This window comes from Nyctereutes procyonoides, unplaced genomic scaffold, assembly GCF_905146905.1.
Source record: "Nyctereutes procyonoides isolate TBG_1078 unplaced genomic scaffold, NYPRO_anot_genome, whole genome shotgun sequence".
Lineage (NCBI taxonomy): Eukaryota > Metazoa > Chordata > Mammalia > Carnivora > Canidae > Nyctereutes > Nyctereutes procyonoides.
Genome location: NW_026575052.1, coordinates 39,665,992 through 39,688,398, shown reverse-complemented (window position 1 = coordinate 39,688,398; position 22,407 = coordinate 39,665,992). Strand labels below are relative to the sequence as shown.

Here is a 22,407-nt window from a genome sequence, read left to right as displayed (position 1 = left end):
TATGGAGGAGAGAGAACAGTTTAACAGCCATCAATATGGCCTGTATGGCTTTTGTCTGAGCACTATAAAATTTTAATCTAAATGAGAAGAGACTAATCTGAGCATCAACTATGCTAAAATTTCTGAGACATAAATGTATAAGCAGAACCGAGACTCTTAAGTGGAAATGATCAGGATTCTTAGCAAAGAAAAAACCCACCTTTCTTGCAAAGCATCAACCATAATGTACAGACTCTGATCCTATCAATCCAAGATGAGAAATGGCATTTACATTTACCAACATCATGCATCTGGAACTAATTCTTGTGACCAAATACAAAATGATATATTGATACACACTAGGTTAGAGATAGAAGCCACAAAGAAGGCCTCATCAATACTCCTAGTGGCTGGGTAGAAAACTCACTGTTTATGTATTAAAACAGTTATTAAACCCATACACTTATCAGAAATATGGCTTGTAGTCCATTAACACAGTCAAATAAAAAGACGTATGATCTTCCTCCCTCAAGTATGAATATGATTTAAAGTAAAGGCTCCATATATCTCCCCAAACGATGCTGAGACCTTCCAGAAAATGAACTACATAGGAAGTCAGGAGATTTCTAGTTGTTTAGGTGCACGTGGACAAGTTTGGGCTTCATTTTTAACTTTGTTAGTTTTAAAACATAAAGCTTCAGTCTGAGATGGATAATAGGTAACAATAATAATAATGATTTCAAATACTGATCATGTTAAATTCTACCAAAACTACCAAAAATTGTGGGGTAGGCAGGAACAGATTATATTTTCATTGTATTAATTTAAGTTTGGACTCAAACAGCTTTAGACAGGAAAATTTCTTCAGTTCTTTGACCAAATGTTCAGTAACGTCCTTGCAAAGGGTGTGACAAATGGTAAAACTGAAGCTATTACCCATAAAGGAACTCTGAGGGCTTTTAGGACTAAAAGAGTAAAATTACTCTTAGTCCCTGAGATTGATCAGTAATTATCCTATAATATGAGGACAAAAACCATGATAGCTGCATTGCAAGGACCATAATACCATTCATACAATTCATCCAATATTTACTGAGCACCTACATTTATAGGGCTTGTGTCCAATGCTATGGGTGCTAGAAAAATGAGTAAGACTAACAAACAAGTGTACAACAAAATACCAGTAAAATAAAGAAAAAAAATACAATAGAGTCCAGAGCACTACAAATAAAGTCCTGTAGAAGGTCAAAGGAGAAAGACATGACACCCAAACAGGGGAGGCTACACTGGGAGATATGGCAGGAGAGGACAGAAGAAACTTTGCAGAGGAGAGAGCATTCCAAATAGGCCTTAAAGGACGGTTAAGATTCGTTTAATAATTTTTTTTTTTTTAAGTTTAGAAAAGTTTTAGCTTTCCACAAAAAAAAAAAAAAAAAATTGTGAAGACAAGTACAGAGAGTTTTTGTGTGCTCCATACCCAGTTTCCCCTTATTAACACTACATTTGTAGGTTATGATACAAATGATACATTTGTCACAATTGTGTAATTAACACTGATGCATTATTATTAACTGCAGTCCATACCTTTATTCAGATTTTCTTAGTTTTCACCTAATGCTGGTCCAGGATCCTATCCAAGATCTTGTGTCACATTTAGCTTGTGACAGTTTCTCTGATATTCCTTGTTTTTTTTTTTTTTTGTTAACCTTGACAGTTCTGAGGAGAACTAGTCAGATATTTTGTAGAATGTTCTTTAGCTAGAAATTATGTTTTTTTTTTTCCTCATGATTAGAGTGGGGTTATATGTTTTTGGTAGGAAGATCACAGATGTAAAGAATCATTTTCATCAGAGTATATCAAGGGTATATACTACAACCTGGCATATCACTGTTGATGTTGACTTTGACAATCTAGCTAGTCAGATCGAGGTAGTGTGTTTATGTCCGGTTTCTCTACCATAGAGTAATTTTTTTTCCTCTTTCCATATTGGTTTTTTGGAAAGAAGTCAATATGTACACCCCACACTTCAGGATGGGACTGTTTTGCTCTCCTTCCTTGAGAGCAGACTACATAAGTGATGTAAAATTCTGTGCATAGGAGATTTGTCTATTTTCTATTTATTTAGTTATTCAATAAATTCTATCAATATTAACACAAGGGTATTTTTTATTTTGGGTTTTAATCCAATATTAGTTTATTTTCTTGATCAAGCAGTTCTAGCTTCAGTAACTGGAAGCACTTTTACTTTGCTCTTGTGTCCCTCTCATATGTTCCCATCAAAGTGGGGTTCTGCTGGAGTGCTCCCTTACTTTCTGTCACTACAATATGCTCCTGCCTCATTTCCTGCCCCATTTCTAGAATCAGGGATTTTTCCAGGGAGTCCTGGTTCCTTTGGAGAATGGCATTAGAAACCAAGATGAGGGTGTTGGGTGTGTTCATTTCTACCGCGGTGTTGTTTCTTTAGGCCTTCTCAGTTGACAGAATAAGGTTATATTTATGCACGTACTAGAGGGTTAAGATGTTGAGAGGTGCAATGGGAGGCTAGGGCCTTAATAGGATTTTCTTAACATTAAATATTAATAAGAGATTCTGTGCCTGGGTTACTTGCAGTCTCATTCACAGGAACAATAGGGATGTATTCATTTCTGATAAAAACTGGGTGGACTATTCTCTACTGTTTTATGTTTTTCCCAGAAACATCTCAAGAAGTTTTAGATATTCTGATAAAACTTTAGGTCAGTTTGATGAACTTTAGCATAAAATTACACAAATAAAATAGAGTTAAACTCCTTGAAAAGTCAGTGAGTGGGAGAAGAGCCAGTGAAACATTCCAACAGTATTCTTCGGTTTACCTCAATATTGCTAGGCCACTATTGCCTCTTAAAAGCTCATTAGAAGTACAGATTATCAGGATGGCAAACAAACACCTTCTCTAGCCCTCACTTCACAAAGTAATAAAAGAAAGACAGTATCCCGTCTTTCTTATGGATGGAAATAAAGGACGTAACATTACAGAACTTCTATGTTCTTAACTCTGTCCAGACAATTACTGTCTTTTAATTTATGAAATCGTCATAGCAACTATTTAACAGATGAGAAAACTGAGGCACAGAAGGTAAGCTGTCCAATCTACATCTAGCAAAGGGCAGAGAGAGAATCCAACTCAGACAGTCAGGCTACAGAAAAGTACTGCAAATCCAGACCATACTGCCTGAGGGATGAATGTCTACTGAATGCGAGATTTCTGCTGGCAAAATCTGACATTTTCTCCTCCAGTGGAGAGGTTTCATTAATGGCAGAGAAAGAAAACCATACGTTGTTTAAAATAAACATATTTTTCTAAATAAAAATGACTCCTAAAATTGATCTTGCTACTGGTTTAATATATCCAAAAGTATATTCAGTATCTGTGAGTGGTAAGCAAAAGGCTTCACAGTGTGGGACGCCTGGGTGGCTCAGAGGTTGAGCATCTGCCTTTGGCTCAGGGTGTGATCCTGGGGTTCTGGACTTGAGTCCTGCATCAGGCTCCTTGCATGGAGCCTGCTTCTCCCTCTGTCTATGTCTCTCATGAATAAATAAATAATTTTTTTTTTTAAAAAAGGCTTCAAGGTGGTATATGGATGAACATATTCTCACTTTGTTACATATTAATTTTTAAAGTATATTTTTAAAATGTATATTAGAAAAAATATAAGACACTAAATCCATGATTTCAAATATCCTTACTTAAGATGAAGCCATCTGATAGGTATACATTTAAAAAAATACTTTAAATAAAAACTCTCAACATATAGCATATAGGATACAGACAAAAACTACAAAGTTTGAGCCATACTAATCTAACTTATTTGCTGCAGAATACAAAGATTATGCTTTTCTTCTAAGAAATATTATGTTCTTACATTGCAAGAAGTATATCCAAGGGTTTTTCTTGATCTCTGTCAGTATATCCTAGGCATAGAATAAATTACATGTCATTTACTGAGCACTGAGTATGCACTATGTGCCAAATGAACTTTGCATACATTATAGCTAATGAACTCAACAATCTTTCAATTTTTTTTATATTTTTTTAATTTTTTTTTTTTTTTATTTACGATAGTCACACAGAGAGAGAGAGAGAGGCAGAGACATAGGCAGAGGAAGAAGCGGGCTCCATGCACCGGGAGCCCGACGTGTGATTCTATCCCGGGTCTCCAGGATCCCGCCCTGAGACAAAGGCAGGGGCTAAACCGCTGCGCCACCCAGGGATCCCCAATCTTTCAATTTTATCTCCTCTTTTTACTATCTCCCTTTATAATGAGGAAATTGAGAATTAGAGAGGTAACCCCTGTTGTCTCAAATATTAGGTCAGAAGCAGCAGAGCTGATCTGATTTGAAACCAAGTCAGCCTGACCAAACAAACAAAAAACAGACCAAACAACTATACTCTTTGCACTCTACAAAGCTGTCATAAGCATTGCTGGTGTATATTGTCAAGCCAAGGAGTAAATTTCACTTATCCTCATCATATACAAAAAGTGTGGCCAAACCAACAACCAAAAGTTCAGAATACTAAACAATAATAATGAAAAGCACTTTATTAAAAATATTCTTTTAAAGAGTCATATACCCATTACTACTACTACACTTGGGAATCCAATGTAACTAATTTCCTAACAAACACAGAATTGTTTGATGCTTAAGCAAATATCCCCTCACCATTCCCAGTTAGAGTGAATAAAGAAAATACATTCCTAAAATGTCTTTTAAGACGAGTGTGAATATCAAAATAAAAGGCTACTCATCTATTTCCTAGAAAGATCTCAGACTGATACGGCCAATTAAACTACCACGAGTATCATGTACAGTTCTACCACCCTAGCAGAGCTAGATCATCACAAAATAAACCCTAGCTATTTGCAGTTGTAAAGGGTTGGTCTCTTTCTAATAAAGATAAAATCAGCTTCTACATACTTTAGGGATAATCTGAAAATCATGACATTATCAACACTTTACATCTGCCATATATACATATCTTGAGTAATAGCTACAATGTATGTGACTATCACTGAAATCTTAAATTGAACAACAGCATTATCTATTATCCTTGTTATCTGGGGGGAAAAGTTTGTTTAATTTGTTCACAGCATTTGGAAAAGTACTATTTTATCCTGTCAAGCTTCTTATAAAAAAAAAAAAAAAAGGACATAGTTCATTATGCTTTCAGGCCAAAGTCACCACTATTCTATAATGAAATAAAAATGTAATAACTGAAAGTGATTTCTCTATTAATGATTAATTTATTGAATCCCCAAAATTAGAGGTTTTGGATAATTAAATGTTAGGGATATTGAAGCTTCCTGCCACTAAATACTGACATGAGAACTGAGTCGATGACAGTAGAGACAAATTAAGATGTGTTTAAATTAAAGTCAAGGTTTTACTAGTCAATAAAAAAATGAAAATTTTCATTAAAAGTATTTCCTGCTTTCTATTATTAGTTAAAATAAAAGCAGAAAAGGTAAAAGTACTTTTTTCCCTAATGGTGATCATAAAATCAAGCATTCCCAACTCTCCATATTAACTTTAAGGCACTTAAATCTTTGCCAAATCTATTTCACTAAGTGGAGGAAAAAGCAGGCAGCAAGCTCAAAACATCAGTAAGTCGAATTTCCACAGTTATAGAAGACATTTTCTTTGAAAACTTAAGGTTTTCCCTTTAGTCATGTTAACTCTTAACAATTCTCTTATGACTTATCAATAAATTTTAATATCTTAATGTAGAAAATGTGTTATTTTTCATGTGTTCTTCATAAAATTAAAACACTTTTCCAACTACAGATTCCTTCTTGGCAAAAGTCAAGCATTTATTTTTGTTCTGAGAGTTATATCCGTGTAATGCTGAAATAGTTTAGGATTTAACCACTCCTATGAACATTCTATATTCAGCACCCGTTTTGTCCAGAAGAGACAATACCAGCACTCACAGAAAGCTCTAGTATTACTGTATGTATGCACTGACTATTAAAAAGCACCAGGGGGAGCAGACAGGGGAAGAAGTAAGGACAAGCACCTCAGAAAAGCAATTACTTTATAGGCAACAGAAACATGATAGGAGTGATGGTTAATAAGTAAACAGACAAAATAAATTCCATAAAAAAGTCATGACCACATTTGCAAAGCTGGCTTATGTTTATCTGGAATGAACTAAAGAAAAACCTGAAGTCTCTTGGAAGGATGCTTGAATCCTAACTTCAAGAGACTTGCAGCTTGAAGCACGGCAGTTTCCAGCAGTGCCAAGCCTTGAAACTGCCCCAGAATTAGAGAGGCGAAACAAAATATACTTTTATAATGGCGTATTTTAGGAGGAAATCAAAATGTTTTTGTTCTGTCCTTTAAACATCTCTGCACTCACAATGAAGGCCTGCTGGAATATGTATTACTAGGTCACAAGAGGATAAAGTGACAGGGTTCCATAGCAGAATAGCAGAATTTTTTTTTTTTTTTAGGATTTATTTATTTATTTTAGAGTTGGAGAGGGGCAGAGGGAGATAGAGAATCTGAAGCAGACTCTCTGTTGAGAGTGGTGCCTGAAGAGAGGCTTGATTTCACAATTGTGGGATCATGACCTGAGCCAAAATCAAGGTTCAGATGCTCAACAGCCTGAGCTACCCAGGTGCCCCTCTAACGCATAATTTTTAAAAGCCCTGAGGCTTAGACTCCTGTCCTGCCCTCTTCACATTCTCAATTTACTTTCCTTGAGAGAAAGGTAACCAAAAACACTGTGAAACTATTCTGCATTAAAAACAGTCTAAAAAGGTATTTTAGCTTTGCAAATTCTGTACAAAAGAGTGGAAATGTCCTCAGCAATCCCACATTGTTTCGCATGTTCCAAGAACTAATAAGTGCTGTGTTTTCAGTTTTAGAGTAAAACAGTAAAAGTATTTATTAGCACTTCTGTCTGGAATTCTGTAACCAGAATTTAAGAAAAGATGAAACTTCTAATTTGATGTTCAAATGTTTCTATCTATATAATACAAAAAAACTGTGTAAATTAACTTAAGAACTTTTTTCCATAATATAGAGATGTACACCAAAGACAGTTATCTGTGACAATCCATGAAACTTAAAATGTCAAGCGAAAATTACAACTGAATGGTAAAAACAAGCAAACAAATATATTTTAGCCAAGAAGACATTCAAGGACGTCTACTTTTTTTTTTTAAAGAAGTTTGACCTAAATCTCACATAATAATACCAATAACAACAGGTACAGTGCCTACTATCACAAACTTTTTATTATGTAGCTGTTTATATATATATTCTTTCAGACTCTTATATTGATCTTTCAAAACAGATAATTGTACTTATCTTACACTTAAGGAAAGTGAATCTAAAAAAGTTGAATTTGTTTTTTTTTTTTTTTTTTAATATAACTCAGCTAGCAAGCAACAAAACCAAGACTTCTAGGTCTGCCTACTTGCTTTGAGAACTTACCAAAACCTCCCTCAACTGTAGCAACAGGTTCCAAAAGAAAGCTGTACAAATTTCAGGGAGATTAATGTGCTTATGAGGGTAAATGCTGTAGATTTAATCACTCTAAGTAAAGGCCATCTGGAGTTTCTCACCCTACTTGGTACACATCCTACATGTCCATGTTGGCCTTGGCCAAGAACTCAATACTCTTCCTGCCTTCGTAGCATCAATAAGCATTATGCACATTATAATACCAACCAGGAAATATAGGTAGTTACTTCTAAAGCATCACTTTAAAACTGCTAATAATTTGGATTCCTTTAAGATTTTCAAAACACAGAAATAATGTTAACACAATTGGTTAAATGGGCTGGAGGAATCCTTCCTCCTAATACCCAAATCTATATCTGTAGTAAGTATTTTTCTCTCTATAATCACTTAAAAATCATGACCTTAGTAGTATTTTTATTATGTTTCATTATATTATTAAATTAAAAGAAAACTCAAGTGAGAAGAAAAGTAAAAATGTCATGATTTTTCAAAGCAGAAAGCGAATAACCTGAACTACCTGGTTCAAACAAGTACATGTAAAAATAATAGCAATAAAACATAACGAGAAAGCAATGTTTCAGACATATTCATTCATCTCAAAGAGATGTGTGCTGCTCGCTGTCAAATTTCCAGTTGAGCCTTGGGTTGGGCATCATTCACAGGGCCCTTCAGATCAGCTGCTCCCACTCAGTTTACAGCTTATGTGGATGTGACTTTTTCCTGCCCTTGTTATGAAGCAGGAGAGTAACTTTACAACATTTACCAAGAGCTTTTTTACCCCTTCTATGTTAATCCCTTTTCACCAATAAAAAGTTACACAAGTTTTGCATTCTTATAAAAATGAATGGGTTACAAAAAGGAAGTGGACAGCATAGAAATTAAAAGTTTAAGCAACAGCTTCAATCAGGGTGATTTTTTTTAATGTTAAAAATAAGTGTCCTGTCAATAATATTTCAACCACAAGACACAAACAGCTAGAGAATTCACTACCTTTTTAAAAAGTCTCTTTCTCAACCTACATTTCCCTTCAACCAAATAAATCCACCTTCTATACCAAATCTGTAAATTAACTCAAAGTTTATTTATTTTTTATTTTTTTTAATTTTTACTTATTTATGATAGTCACAGAGAGAGAGAGGCAGAGACACAGGCAGAGGGAGAAGCAGGCTCCATGCACCGGGAGCCCGATGTGGGATTCGATCCTGGGTCTCCAGGATCGCGTCCTGGGCCAAAGGCAGGCCCCAAACCGCTGCGCCACCCAGGGATCCCTTAACTCAAAGTTTAATTGAGCGCCTTCACAATGGAAATTTCTAAAAAAATCCTGTCTTATTTGGTGCCACTACAGAAAGAAATCATTTTGATCAATTACTGTGACCTAAAATCTTAAAGTATGGATAAAGTAATTACTTGACAGTTGCCATCACTTATATTATTAGATTTCATGTTAATTTTTAAATTCAAACACAGGTCTTATCTTTAAGGGGATGAATTTCTGGGGAAAGTAATGATAGCTGCTCATCTTGAAAACATAAGCAAATGTCTGCATATCCCCTTAGGTGCCTTCTGATTCTGCTCTCCTTTTTTACATAGAATTAACCAGGCAAGACAATTAAGAACTCAATCCCACTGCAGAACGGTCCCATTCAGCATGTAGGACACATTGAAGATACTCAGCACAGTCTACTATTATGAATCAAGTTACTTTTTTTAAATCTGTATTTTATAAAATTAATCAATGAACTAAGAATTTGTTGGCCAGATGAGAACAATGGCACCTGATCACAGCAGTGAGTAACAGCACAGTGATGGGTTAATTTGATGAGGAGCCACACCAAATTTCAAAATGAGGCCCAAATAACAAAACCCCCCAAAAAACTCCAAAGCAAACAAAAATACCAGATCTGATTACCAGCGTGCATTTGGGTTAGGTCAGTGCGCTTAGGGGTAAATTAGTGCCTGGAGACAGCTCCTAAAGAGTCCCTTTTATTTGATCTGAAGCTATCCTCTCACTTTAAAAACAATGCAATCTCTGTAAGTGCTGTCAACAGATAAAACAATCAAGTGGCTGATATCCAATGGTATTTTAAGAAACTTGATTGGGGGAAAAACTCAGGTGAGATTAAAAAAAAAAACAAAAAACAATAAGCTAAGAAAAAGCATCACCCTTCCAAAGATCTGTGCACAAAGATAAACCTTCAGATGGTATAACCTTCCTGACCTTGTAAATAGGTGGCCAAAATATTTAACTATCTTTTAAGAAGCAACTGTTAGTAACTGCCACACAAAGTTACCAGTTTTTACCACTTGAATCCCTCAGTCCTGTGCATCCAACATGAACTTGCCTCCTTTCCTATCCCCTCGGCCAAGTATTCATTAAAACCATACATAATCCTGATTACTTCCTTACATAACTAAAGACCAAAAAAAAAAAAAAAAAAGAACAGAAATCCCAAAAAGTACAGTTATAGTGACAACACTGTACCTTGCTTTAAGGCTGTCTCAGGCTGAAGGTTACTTTCCAGTTCCCCAATACTCCACCGACCACCAAGGCCAGCACTTCGCCACATATGGCACAGACGGCCCATTAAAACATACTTAAGCGACCTCGGGAAACTGGATTTCTCTCCAAGGTTCATGAACACAGAGGCAACGAGCCCAACGAAGTCTCTAACTCTGTCGGTGTCTCCTGCGGACGCGTTAAGGCTAAGCGCACGTGTAGAGGCTCGGTTCTTACACGGTGCCCTGACATCTACAGCCAGGCGAGGGCAGGCTCCAAGTTCGGGGAACTCTCCCGAGCGCGAGCGGTCGCCGGGGACACCCGGGAGGCTGCGCCGACCTCCAGCAACGCCTCCTGCCCCCTGGGGATGCCGAGCGCACCCCGGTGCCTGCAACCCCGCCAAGGACCCGCCGGGGTCTCCGGCGCAGGGGCCGAGCGCCGCCGACCAGCCCCCTCCCCACCCCACACCCCCCCGTGGCCTGCGCGGGGCGGGGGGGGGGGGTGGTCGGGTCTGTAACCAAAGTACGTCGGAGCTGCTCCGGCAAGGTGTTCTGATTTATCCGGGGCCGGGGCCGGGGCCGGGGTCCGGGAGCCCCCTCCCGGGGAGGCGGGGGCGAGCAGCGCCTACCTTGTTGGAGGCCATCTCACTGACGGAGTGCCTGGTCTGCAGGGTCTCCAGCTGGTCCAGACACCAGTCCAGCTCCTCCAGGGTCTCGCTGGCCAGTTTCTGGTAGGCCTCCTCTGCGGAGAGATAGGGACAGGGGCACTGAGTCCTGAGGCGCTTGGCGCGGCCGCGCCCGAGCTCCAGGGGGCCCCGTGCCGTACCCCGCCATGCTCATGCTCGCACGCCCGCTGCCCGCGCGGGACGGCCGCTCCTCCATGGTGCCGAGCCGCGGGGGGCGGGGGCCGGGGGCCGGGGGCGGCCTCGGGGACGCGCGGGGGCTCAGCTCGGCGTCTCGGCTCCCGGGCGGCGGGTCCGAGCGCCCGCGGGAGGCGGCCCGGCCCCCGCCCGCGCCCCGCGCCCCGTGCCCCGCGCCCGCTCGCCGGCCGAGCCTTCTCTCCACGCGAATGAATCAGCCGCGGCCGGGTGCGCGGCCGCCACGCTTCCTGTTTTCGTTCTCGGGTCCGCGGGCGCCCGGCTCAGCGCCGCTCCATCGCCGCGGCTTTCCGGGAGCTCCCCCCGCGCCCCGCGCGGCCCCCGCCGCCGCCCGGCCCCTCCTCGGCCGCCTTACGGGGCGCCCGCCGACCCCCGGCCGCCGCCTCGCCCGCGCATCCCCCCGCGCGGCCCGCGCCGCTCGCTCTGGAGCCGGGCCCGGGAGGCCGGGGAGGCGCGGGCGGGGCGGCGGCGGGAGGCGGGGGGGGGTCGCGGGGGGTGGGAGGGGGGAGGCGGGGGGGCTCGCGGGAGGCGGGGGGGTCGCGCCCGCCGCGGGGCTCCGGCGGGACCTGGCGCGCACGCGCACACGGCCGCGCACCTGCCCCGCGGGGACCCGCGCATCCGAGGCTCGGCGGACGCGCCGGGCGGGCGGCCCCAACCAGGTTCCTTGGGACCCGAGCGACCGTCGCTGGGGGTTTGGGTTGTAGGGGCTTTGAGGCTTCGGTTCTGAGGGCTTAGGATTTACCTACTTCCAGGGTGGTTGTGGGACGCAAATTATTTCCATTAAAACCAGACTCTTGCAGTCCCCAGCCCGGGCCCCCGCTAAGTACCAGACTTGGGAGTGTTGGGGCGGACATGAACGGGCAGACAGAACAACGGCTCCAGAAGGCACAGAGTTGACAACGCGCCGCATCTTCACCTTGACAATGGTCTAAGAGCCCTCTTAAAGGAGCCGCAGGGTGAATGTGCCACACACTATGGGCACTGGACACACGTCCTGCATACGTGCTCCCCCAGTCCGCAGACCTGCGAATCAGAGACCGGGATGCTCTTGTGATGCCAAAGGAGAAAGTGTGCAAGGGTGTTTCTGCCCACCATGTGCAGAATAAACTACAAACGTGAGAAAAAGGAAGAGACCACGTCCACAGACACCGTATGGAAGCTGGTTCCGTTTTCGGAAGCTGACCCTGGGGACCATGGGCACTCGACATTAAAAGGATCGATTGCAGGACTCACTACACTAAACAAAACTTTGAGAGAGGAAAATAATCCAAACTCCGAAGAGTCCCATCTTAGAAAACTCGGTTATCCTCAATTACAAAGAATACACTGAAAAGCTTACGTGATGTTGGTGAGATTCCCCTTTTCTTGGTCTTCAAATCTACAGGTGGTCAAGGAGAAGAAACTCTGCCCTTGAAATTCAGACTCCATAAATGATCAGTGGCACAACAAAGAGTTTTCACAGACTGAATCTTCTGGCTTCTGGAATTTACCAGATAGGTTTTTGCAGCAAATTTGTAAAAGTTAGAATAACTTTCAAAGTATTTGTTACATGGGCCACTGGCTCATTATTATCAAGGATTCTTGGACTGTTTGGTATTCACTTTGAGGACTCTGTGTTAAAATTTGCCTCTTTTATTCCTTTTCCTTTTCTGCCTCAATCTAGGTAAATACATACTCTAGGTGGACAAACAGCTGCCTAAACCTTGAAAGGTAAATTAAAAAGTGAGATTAGACCTTTTTCCCCTACAAAAATAACAACCTTAAAGATAATTTAAAGTAGTAAGTATGAAGTGTTTTATCTGAATAGCCTTTCCCTGATTACGGGAATATAAAAATACAACTGATTCTTATAAAAATGGAAGCGTTACATAACGGTGTAATGTTGAAAGTCCCTTGTAACCCCATACCCTAAGGATCACAAATAATAAGTAAGCCTATGATCGTAACACATTTTCATTTTACTTAATACCTTCCATATACAAGTATAGAGCAATCTAATTGAAATGGTAGTACATCTACTATGTGGTTTGGTTTTATTTTTGCTTTTTTCCTCCCTCTCTACTATATTAAATAAGGATGTAGGACATTTTAAGAGGAAATTAACTTATTTTAGGTTATTTCAGTTGTCTATAGTGAGCATGTCCAGTGGGGTATAGATGCAAAACCATTGTGCCTAGGATGTGTTCACTGCCATTCTTCCGGCCACTGGTTACACACGGAAGCCAGGAATCCCTTTTCCATACCTCTAAGGCTTGCGCTCCAAGCCTTTCAAAGTCTGAGCCCCAAAGGAACCTCCCCAGTATAAGTAATCTCCCCATTTTCACCAACTTCTCAAACCTGGAAATACAGGCCTTGGACTTAGCTGGAGGTGGCACTACATATTATATTTCAGCATTTACTTTTCAATTGTAAAAGGGGACAGTAATTCAGGAAAGTTTCAATGCTTTAAACTTTTTTTTCTCAATTTTTAAAATTCTTAAGATTTATATATTCATGAGAGAGAGAGAGAGAGAGAGAGAGAGAGAGAGAGAGGCAGAGACACAGGCAGAGGGAGAAGCAGGCTCCATGCAGGGAGCCTGACGTGGGATTTGATCCCACGTCTCCAGGATCACGCCCTGGGCTGAAGGTGGCGCTAACCCGCTGAGCCACCCGGGCTGCCCAGTTTCAGTGCTTTATACTTAAATACAGAACTTGCCTTTAAAAAGGCAGTATAGCAACAAGAGGGACAACTTAATTCAGAAGATCTACTTTATGTCCAAATCATAGATGACCCACTTTGACAATCAGCATTCGGGTACAGCCCTAATGTGGTACATATAGGTATTTTAAGTTCTAACTACTTCTGCATGCATTGTATGAATCTGGAGAAGGGAAAAACAATGACCGGAACACATCTACATGCCAATAAGTACAAAAACAAGTTCTGGCAGAGTAAAGAAATTTGTTCTATAAAACTGTTGCTCAAATAAGTATTGCCGATATTAGTACAGAGATGAGAATACTACTTTTTCCAAATCCCTTGGTTTATAGGCAATATGGCTAGCCACAGTTTTTTGGGATCATTATTAAAGTTTAACTTTTAGGAATTTTTACCCCAAATGTTCTTTTTTTTTTTTTTTAATTTATTTTTTTTTATAAATTAATTTTTATTGGTGTTCAATTTACCAACATACAGAATAACACCCAGTGCTCATCCCGTCAAGTGTCCCCCCCCCCAAATGTTCTAAGACATCGAGTAACTGACCTTTTCATCCCCAGTAAAAAAAAAAAAAAAAAAACAACAAAACCTCTATGCGTAGTTGCCAACTATCCTACAGGAAATTGAGTCACCACACCAAACAACACACCTAAATGTCATTGACAGCTAACAGGACAAAAACAGTGACCCAGTTTAATTTTGGATTTTACCAAGAACACACACTGCATTCATTAATAAAATGCTTTCTCTCTAGAGAGTATTCACTGTGGCACTACTTGAAAATAGTATATGAAATCTCTTTTTTTTCCCAACTGTCCAAAATCTTGCTAAGTCAAGGAGCTACAAGGAAGAAAAATGCCCAAGCCCAACTATTAGCTCTATCCCGTAAAAGCTAGGAGAGGGCTCTGGGACAGCAAGTGCAAAATAACTTGAGCTCTTGGAAGTCCCCTCCTATAGCAGTGTCGGGTTTTTTTCAAGGCACCCTTGAACTATGTAACACCCCTGTTTCTGCTCAGGATTTTCTGTGAACAAACAGTCCTCAATTCTTGCAGGCCAGCACTTGGCTTCCGTCATTGTGATGCGATCAAGGATTCCCCTGACACATGGCCTGAACTGGTGCCAGGGGCTCCCAGAGAAGATGCTGAAGCAGCAGCTTCCCTTTGCAAAGGAAAAAAAGTAATCGCCTCAGAGCCACAGCAGTTAGTTAGAGGTTGAGGTCATTTTCTTGGGAAATGTTTAGCCAATTACTCTTATCTACAATCTACAGCAACACTAACCATTGGGATAAAAGGATCCATTCTACAAGATGTGTAATTGTGTGGATGCTGGTCTTTCTTTTTTCTTTTCTTTTGCTTCTTCTCTTCTCTTTTCCTTCCTTTTCTGCCTTTTCTTCCTTTCTCCGTTCCCTCCCTTCCTTCCTTCACCAGTATTTGAGTGATTAAAGATCTATGTAACTTTGTCATAATTCCTAGATAGGCCTACTGGAGTAAATGAAGAGAACAGGTACAAAATCACTTATCATGGGTACCATTTGCTTACATTTAGTTAAACAAATATAAATTAAAAAGTTGATTCAGTTTTCCTTAAAATTAAAAAAAAAAAACTTCACTAAATATCTTCAAAGAGCAAATACTTAAATATGTATCTTCCTAACCGATTCCAGCTTCTCCTGTCCTAATTCCTACCAAAATTGCCTCTTTGTTCCTAAGGATGGAGTTGATAGTGTCTAAAGTAGGGAGAACTGGAGAAAAATGATTCCTATTTCACCACGTATTGCTTCAAGCTAGTTCCCCCTTGCATTTGCTACAGTAAAAGATTTGTCCAGGTTGGTTCTAACTTTTGCTGACTGATTTTTTTCCCCCTCTATTCATTTTATCTGATGGGAAATACATAAAGGAGTTGGATTCACTTTCAGTGTGTACATGTAACAGGTTTAAGCAGAGCTTGCCAGTGGCAAGCTGCTCTCATTTCCAAGTGTATTACTGGCACCAAGTTCTTGTTTTGAAGTATTTTAAAATCTTATGAAATATATAAAATTTCACTTAGTACTTCCAAAAACCTCCAAAGGGAAGATGTACATAATTTTGTGAGGTTTCTTTTTTATTTTTATCTTTCTACAATCTACAGTTATTTCTAGTGCCGCCTAAGGCTCTAGTAGAATTTTTTAAATGAAATAAACACAAGATTAGGTTTCACTGACTTCTAGGACTATCAGTAATTCAACAAATATTTGTTTAGCACCAACTCTGTGTCATGCATTTTATTAGTCTGCAAAAACAAAGTGTCTAAAAGACTGTGTCCCTTATCCAACGAAAACCTAGACTTTGATTGTGGAGAAGATTTCAGCATCCTCTATTGTAGAAAGCATTCTGAAAGAAGATAACATGGAAGCAGCTATTAGAAACTAAAAAAGGCTTATTTAAATCAGATTGGTATAGAGTCGGAGTGGGAGGCCAAATCCCAAAGAATGAAATAGGAGGTAAGTGAAGAGTGGTGGAAGAGGGTTTAAGAGAGAACATGTGAGCAAGGACATGGGCATATGTTCAATGAGAGGTGTGTGTATGAGTGTAGAGAAAGGAACCACCTTACTCAGGGGGAAAGAGGCTGGAGAAATATGTAGGCACTGGCTATGAAAATATTGTTAGGTATCTGCGGTAGTGACTGTGGACTGAATCTTCAAGAGTACAGCCACTGAGTGATTCAGAATGCTTTGTGTTATGGGATTGAATTTTCTTTAGATGGAAAATTCTAGGGCTCTGAATAAATGGGGCTAAAGAAGGCAAAGCTGACGTCAGTGAGACCATTATCTTTGGCCATATTATTGGTAGAATAAAATTAATAATTAATAGAACATTTGCTTTCTGATGATTATTCTTATTCAAGACAATCTTAGTATTAAAGTTCTACATAGGCATGTATCAGGCACGAAAGACTGTCCAGTAGGATAGGCGTCTTGCTCTGAAAACTGCAATCTTCTAGTCACTGGAATTTTAATCATATTATATTTACCAGAATTTTTTAAAGGGAGAAACTGCTTGCAAAAAAAGCACTTGATGAGGTTACTTACTACAGAAGGTAAGATTTTAAGAAGCCCTGGTTTGGGTGGAACTCATCTGTGATCTTTATGATATAGGAAAGGGGAAGAATATACTGATTGCTCCACAGAGTGTATATGTGTATAACACAAAAGAGTCACCTTGGCCTATAGGATAATTCAAAACTATAAATCTCCCACTCCCCCAATCTTTAATAAAGTTGCTGAAGGTACAAGATGTGGCAAGTGTTTTGTTTTGTTTTAACCCAGTGAAGGGACTGGGCTTGCAGGACAGATTTGCACAAACAGAAATGTCAGCCTGAGCTGACTCTGGAAAGTACAGGCAGAGGAAGAGAAGCAAGCTTTCAGAATTCATTGTAAGATTTGGGAGGCTTTTGTCCAAGAAACTGGGAGTTTGAGTTAAGTTTAATCAGACAGGTGGGTTGAGGACTCTATGTGACTCTAGACCATAAGCAATATTTTTTCTTGATTAAAGCTGAAGTAGTAGAAGGAGGTTCCAATCTCCATCCCACCTCATAAGCCATAATCCCTGGAAGATCACCTAATCTTTCTTGGGCCTCAATTTCCTCACATGTAGATTGGAGATAGTAAAATCTGGTAGATTATTTTAGCGTGAGAGTCCATGGATTAAGTAACCTTGCATTGCTTACCTAAGAGATTCTTTTCTAGGCACTGGACCAAATGATGGAGATTCGGTAATGAGCAACTAAGTTAAAGGTTCCTGCCCACCCTTAAGGAGTTTATATTCTACTGGTTACAATAATCTTCTGTTCATTTTAATAAATATGGATTGAATACCTGCTATGTGCCAGGTGCTGAATATACTAAAGAGAAGGAAGTGACTTTGCGTTTTAAGAAGCTCATAGTCCAGTGAGGAAGACAATTACAGTTGACCCTTGAACAGCACAGGGTTTAGGGACACTGACCCCTTCTGCAGGTCCAAAATCCATGTGTGACTCTTGACTCTCCCTAAATTTAGCTGCTACTAGCCTGCTGTTTTCCTGAAACCTTACTGATAACACAAATGGTTTATTAGCATATATTTTGTATGTTAAATGTATTATAGACTGTATTCTTACAACAAAATAAGCTAGAGAAAAGAGAATATTATTAAGAAAATCATAAGGAAGAGAAAATACATTTATAGTACTGTACTTACTGAAAAAAAAATCCACATAGATGTGGACCCACGCAGTCCAAACTTGTGTTGTTTAAGGGTCAACTGTATAGAAGAGCATGTAGGCAAGTTTTCCATTAAGATTAGGGAGTAGGGGATCCCTGAGTGGCTCAGCGGTTTAGCGCCTGCCTTTGGCCCAGGGCGTGATCCTGGAGTCCCGGGATCGAGTCCCGCATCAGGTTCCCTGCATGGAGCCTGCTTCTCCTTCTGCCTGTTTCTGCTTCTCTCTCTCTCTCTCTCTCTCTCTCTCTGTCTCTCTGTCTCTCTCTCTCTCTGTCTCACATGAATAAATAAATAAAATCTTTAAAAAATTAGGCAGTAGGTGCAGGTGTAATGCAAGCACAAGGCAAAGATGGGGAACAGGGGAGGTACACCTACTGCATCCTGGGGAAGACCTGGGAAAGCTTTCTGAAAGAAGAAATGTGGGCCATGAGTCTCCAAAGATGGATCAGAGAGTAAACTAGGTAAGGAATGGAAATTGACATTTGAAACAGAGAGCAAACAGGTGCCACTGACAGGTGGAGAACACTGGCCATGCAGGGAGCTACAAGTGGTAACGATGGAAAGCTTAGGTCTGACAATGGACAAAGATAAAGGTGGAGAAGTAGTCAGGGGGTACTTAGTGTACTAATCTGAGTTTCTGTTTTTTTTTTTTTTTCTGCAATACCTATTACAAATCTAAGCCATGAAGTCACATGGTCAGAGTTTCTTTTCAGAAAGATTGCTCTAGGAATAGTATGAAAGGAAAATTGAAGAAGGGAAGGACCCATTGGGAGGCCTAGAGCAGGAGAAGCAGCAGCCAGAAAGGTAGAAGAGAACCTCTCATGAGCAAAGAAGAAGCAGAACTTCAAAGAAGAACATCTAGGCATACTCGCTGATACCCATACCTGAATAGGCTAGGCCACAAATACCCACCAATTTGGGCTAAGATAAATTTAATTTCTAATTCATATTTTAATTACACAAAAGAGGGTGTGGGTGGTAAGCAAATGCTAGTGAAGAAGCCTTTGCCTGGGAAGTTGTTTTAATAAAGTTACAATAAACTTTTTGAAAGAAAGCTGAAAAAAGTACTAGAACTATATACATTATTTCCGTATTCCTGTTACAGCCTTAGGAATCATTTTCATTCCTGTGGGGTGGCTTGTAGGAGGCTATCTGTGTTTCCATCACATACAAACAACCTTCAAATATGACATCTTTAGGTCTTTGTCAGTTACTGCATGAAGTATTCCTTATGGAAAATAAGGAGTTTGAATAGATGCTAGATGATCTCTAGTGCCTATCCAGCTCTAGCATTTATGTATTTTATGGCTGCTGACACTATGCTTTCTGGGTGGAGTATTGATTTTAAGGGTGTCTACTACTGGTTAACCCACGTGGGGTCAGGAACGGCTATAGAGAGAATTCCTGAGTTGAGCAGACGCCTTCAACGATGCCATCCAATTCCACAATTATGTGGCTCTTTGGGGTTAGCTCAACTGTTTATCAGGTATGGCTGTTTTATAATTGAAATTGAGATCTTATGACAAAGAAAGTCTTGGAATATAGTTACACCCATCTCTGCTGTAAATTTAAATTTACCTCCATCTCCAACCCTGCCCCAAACATATTCCCATCTAATACTCTGCCATTTGATTTTCCAATTTCTTAATTTCTACAACTGCCACCCTTAGGTTAAATTCTCATTGACGTCTTTCTACATGCGTGTGAAAGCCTCGTACTGGATTTCCTTGGGTTCAGGTTTTTCCACCACAGTACTGTTTAGAAAATCAAAATAATCTTCCTTAAACTGTTTTTTTTTATTATTATTTTTTAGATAGATAGAGAGAGAGAGAGAGAGAGAGAGAGAGAGAGAGAGAGAAAAAGTATGGCAGGGTGGCAGGGGGCTGGGGATGGGGGCAGAGGTAGAGAGAGAATCTCAAGCAGGCTCCATGTCCAGCACAGAACTCAATGCAAGGCTCAATCTCATGACCCTGAGATCATGACCTGAACCAAAACCAAGGGTGAGATACTTAACTGATAGAGCCACCAATGTGCCCACTTAAACTGTTTTTAATGTGTCAGTCCTTTGTTTAAATATCTTACTGTTATCATTGCCATACTACTGTGTTCACATAAGGCCTTTCTTCCGTGGATTTTTCAATAAAACTTTCAGCTCTCTTTCTCACTATCCCATCTAATGCTGACTTCTCAGGCAATCCTTCCACCTGGATACAATTTGCTGACCAATGTCTCTGTGACTTTGCTTAATCATCTTTCTGGTTTTTTTTCTAGGCCTTTCTGTAAGTGTCTAGACCAGTTCTTGACATTTACAGGCATGCAACAAATATTTTTGAGTAAATAACCAATAAGTACACATAAGACTATTTCTTCCCAAGTAATATTCAAGCAGTAGTACTGTCCTGAGTATGGTTCTTGAGATGTATTCATCTTCACCTATCTATCTCTTATGCTCAGTCTAATGCTTTCAACCTCTTATTGATCAAGAACTATCATTGCCAGAACTTTGGTTAAGCACACCATGGTGTCTTTCTTGAGTGAAATATTAATATTAGACTTAAAGTGATAGATATTATAATACTATATACATAGAATAGTCTTTACAAAATCAAATGAAATTTTGAATTTTTTTTTTAAATTTTTATTTATTTATGATGGTGAGAGAGAGAGAGAGAGAGAGAGAGAGAGAGAGAGAGAGACAGGCAGAGGGAGAAGCAGGCTCCATGCACCGGGAGCCCGACGTGGGATTCGATCCCGGGTCTCCAGGATCGCGCCCTGGGCCAAAGGCAGGCGCCAAACCGCTGCGCCACCCAGGGATCCCCCTCAAATGAAATTTTGAAAGAACCCATCAATACACAGGTATGAAGCTTGGGGGTAACAGGTGAATGAACTAAAGGTCATGTGCTATCCTACCAAGATCAGGAGAATGTAGATTAAAAGTGGGGAAATAACTGAATCTCCTACTTTTGCTATTCTAAGTTTAGCCAATCTGTAGTGCTCATGTTAATTTCTAGCAGACATTTAAATATATATTTCTCTCTCAATATAACAAAATTAAATCCTGTGTATCCCTTCTCCACGAAATTATTCTGTGTTTTCACTGCTTCATCTCTACCATCACAATCCCATCTGCTTCCCCATCCCTGTGCCACACACACACACACACACACACACACACACACACACACACACATACTCTGCTGGTTTAGTAATTATTTATTTACTTATTTTATTTATTTATTTTATTTATTTTTTAAAGATTTCATTTATTTATTCATGAGAGACACATGAAGCAGAGACATAAGCAGAGGGAGAAGCAGGGTCCCTGTGGGGATCCTTTTATAGGACTTTATCCTAGGACCCTGGAATCACGACCTGAGCTGAAGGCAGACACTCAACCACTGAGCCACCCAGGTACCACAATTTCCTTTAGATTTTCCTTAGAACATGACTTTCCTGTCTTATGAACCACTTCTTTATCCTTGTATTATAATGACCATTTACATTATATGATGTATTTGTTTTCTCTATAAATTTTACTTGATTCATTGCTCACTACCCTACCTTGTACATTCCATCATCCTCATCTCTTGATCTTTTTTCTGACTTTTTACAAGGGAAGAGAACTTCCTTAAATGATTGCTCATAAAGGAGACATTGAAAAAAAAAAAGGAGACATTGGTGGTAGGTATACTTTTTGATTTCCTGCACTTCAAAGGTCTCAAAGGTCACAATGCTTCTTAACCATTTTGGAAGTCTAATAAATCTTCTGAGAATCTGATGCAAACCTCACTAGAAAACTGTACATAAGCTGATATGATCAGCTTTTTAATTTTATATTTTATTCTTTTTTAAAGATTTATTTGTTTGTGAAAGACAGAGAAAGAGAGAGAGAGAGAGAGAGAGAGAGAGAGAGAGATAGGCGAGCAGAGACACAGAAGGAGGGAGAAGCAGGCTCCATGCTGGGAGCCGGACATGGGACTCAATCCTGGGACTCCAGGATCATGCTCTGGGCCAAAGGCAGGCACTAAACCGCTGAGCCACCCAGGGATCCCCAACTTTTTAATTTTAAAAGTATTCACTGACCTCCCTGAAGTCACCAGGGACTCTAGGTTTGCGAATTCCTATCTGAATAGGGAAGAGAAAATATTTGTTTTAATCAGTACTGCTCCAGAATCTTTTATCCAGAATCAGTACCTCTGCTGCCTTCCTTGTTCCCTAACTCTCCTCACTGTGAGCTCCCTAAAGAAAAGTAATGCCAAATAAACATGCATTCCATATAAAGGAGTCAAAGTCAGAGCTATCAGAAAAAAAATATACAAAAGGTGTGCAAAACAGACTAGGTTCTTTTTAAACAGGCTGCAAACAGAGTCTCAGAAGGGTAGTTTATTATGTCCAATTTTTATTCTTACTATTTATGCTATAGGTAGACCATATGAGTAAGAAGCCATGTTGGCCTACTGGTAAACCTTCATTTGTTAAATGTATGTACATTATAGTGCAAGTTTTAGAACTCAGGATCATATTTGGAATACTTGGCTTGTCTACTTGTTTATGAGCTGGCTCCGTACTCAAACTTAATTAAAAGAAATTAGTTCTCTAGGTATGAGACTAT

General features: G+C 40.0%; 1 protein-coding gene across 12 annotated transcripts in view; it reads right to left on the bottom strand.

The window, feature by feature from the left end:
• Window positions 1-22,407, bottom strand: part of PDE4D (phosphodiesterase 4D) — a 1,377,381-nt gene that overhangs the window by 41,040 nt on the left and 1,313,934 nt on the right. For 8 of the 12 annotated variants that reach the window (XM_055331396.1, XM_055331395.1, XM_055331402.1 and 5 more), the window contains one exon: window positions 10,614-10,726. The exons of 2 other annotated variants lie outside the window; for them this stretch is intronic. In XM_055331396.1, the coding sequence (XP_055187371.1) occupies window positions 10,614-10,726 (113 nt within the window). Of the gene's footprint in view, window positions 1-9,970; window positions 10,440-10,613; window positions 10,727-10,810; window positions 10,879-22,407 lie in introns of those variants that run through there. 2 more of the 12 variants (XM_055331403.1, XM_055331405.1) reach the window with 2 other exon arrangements.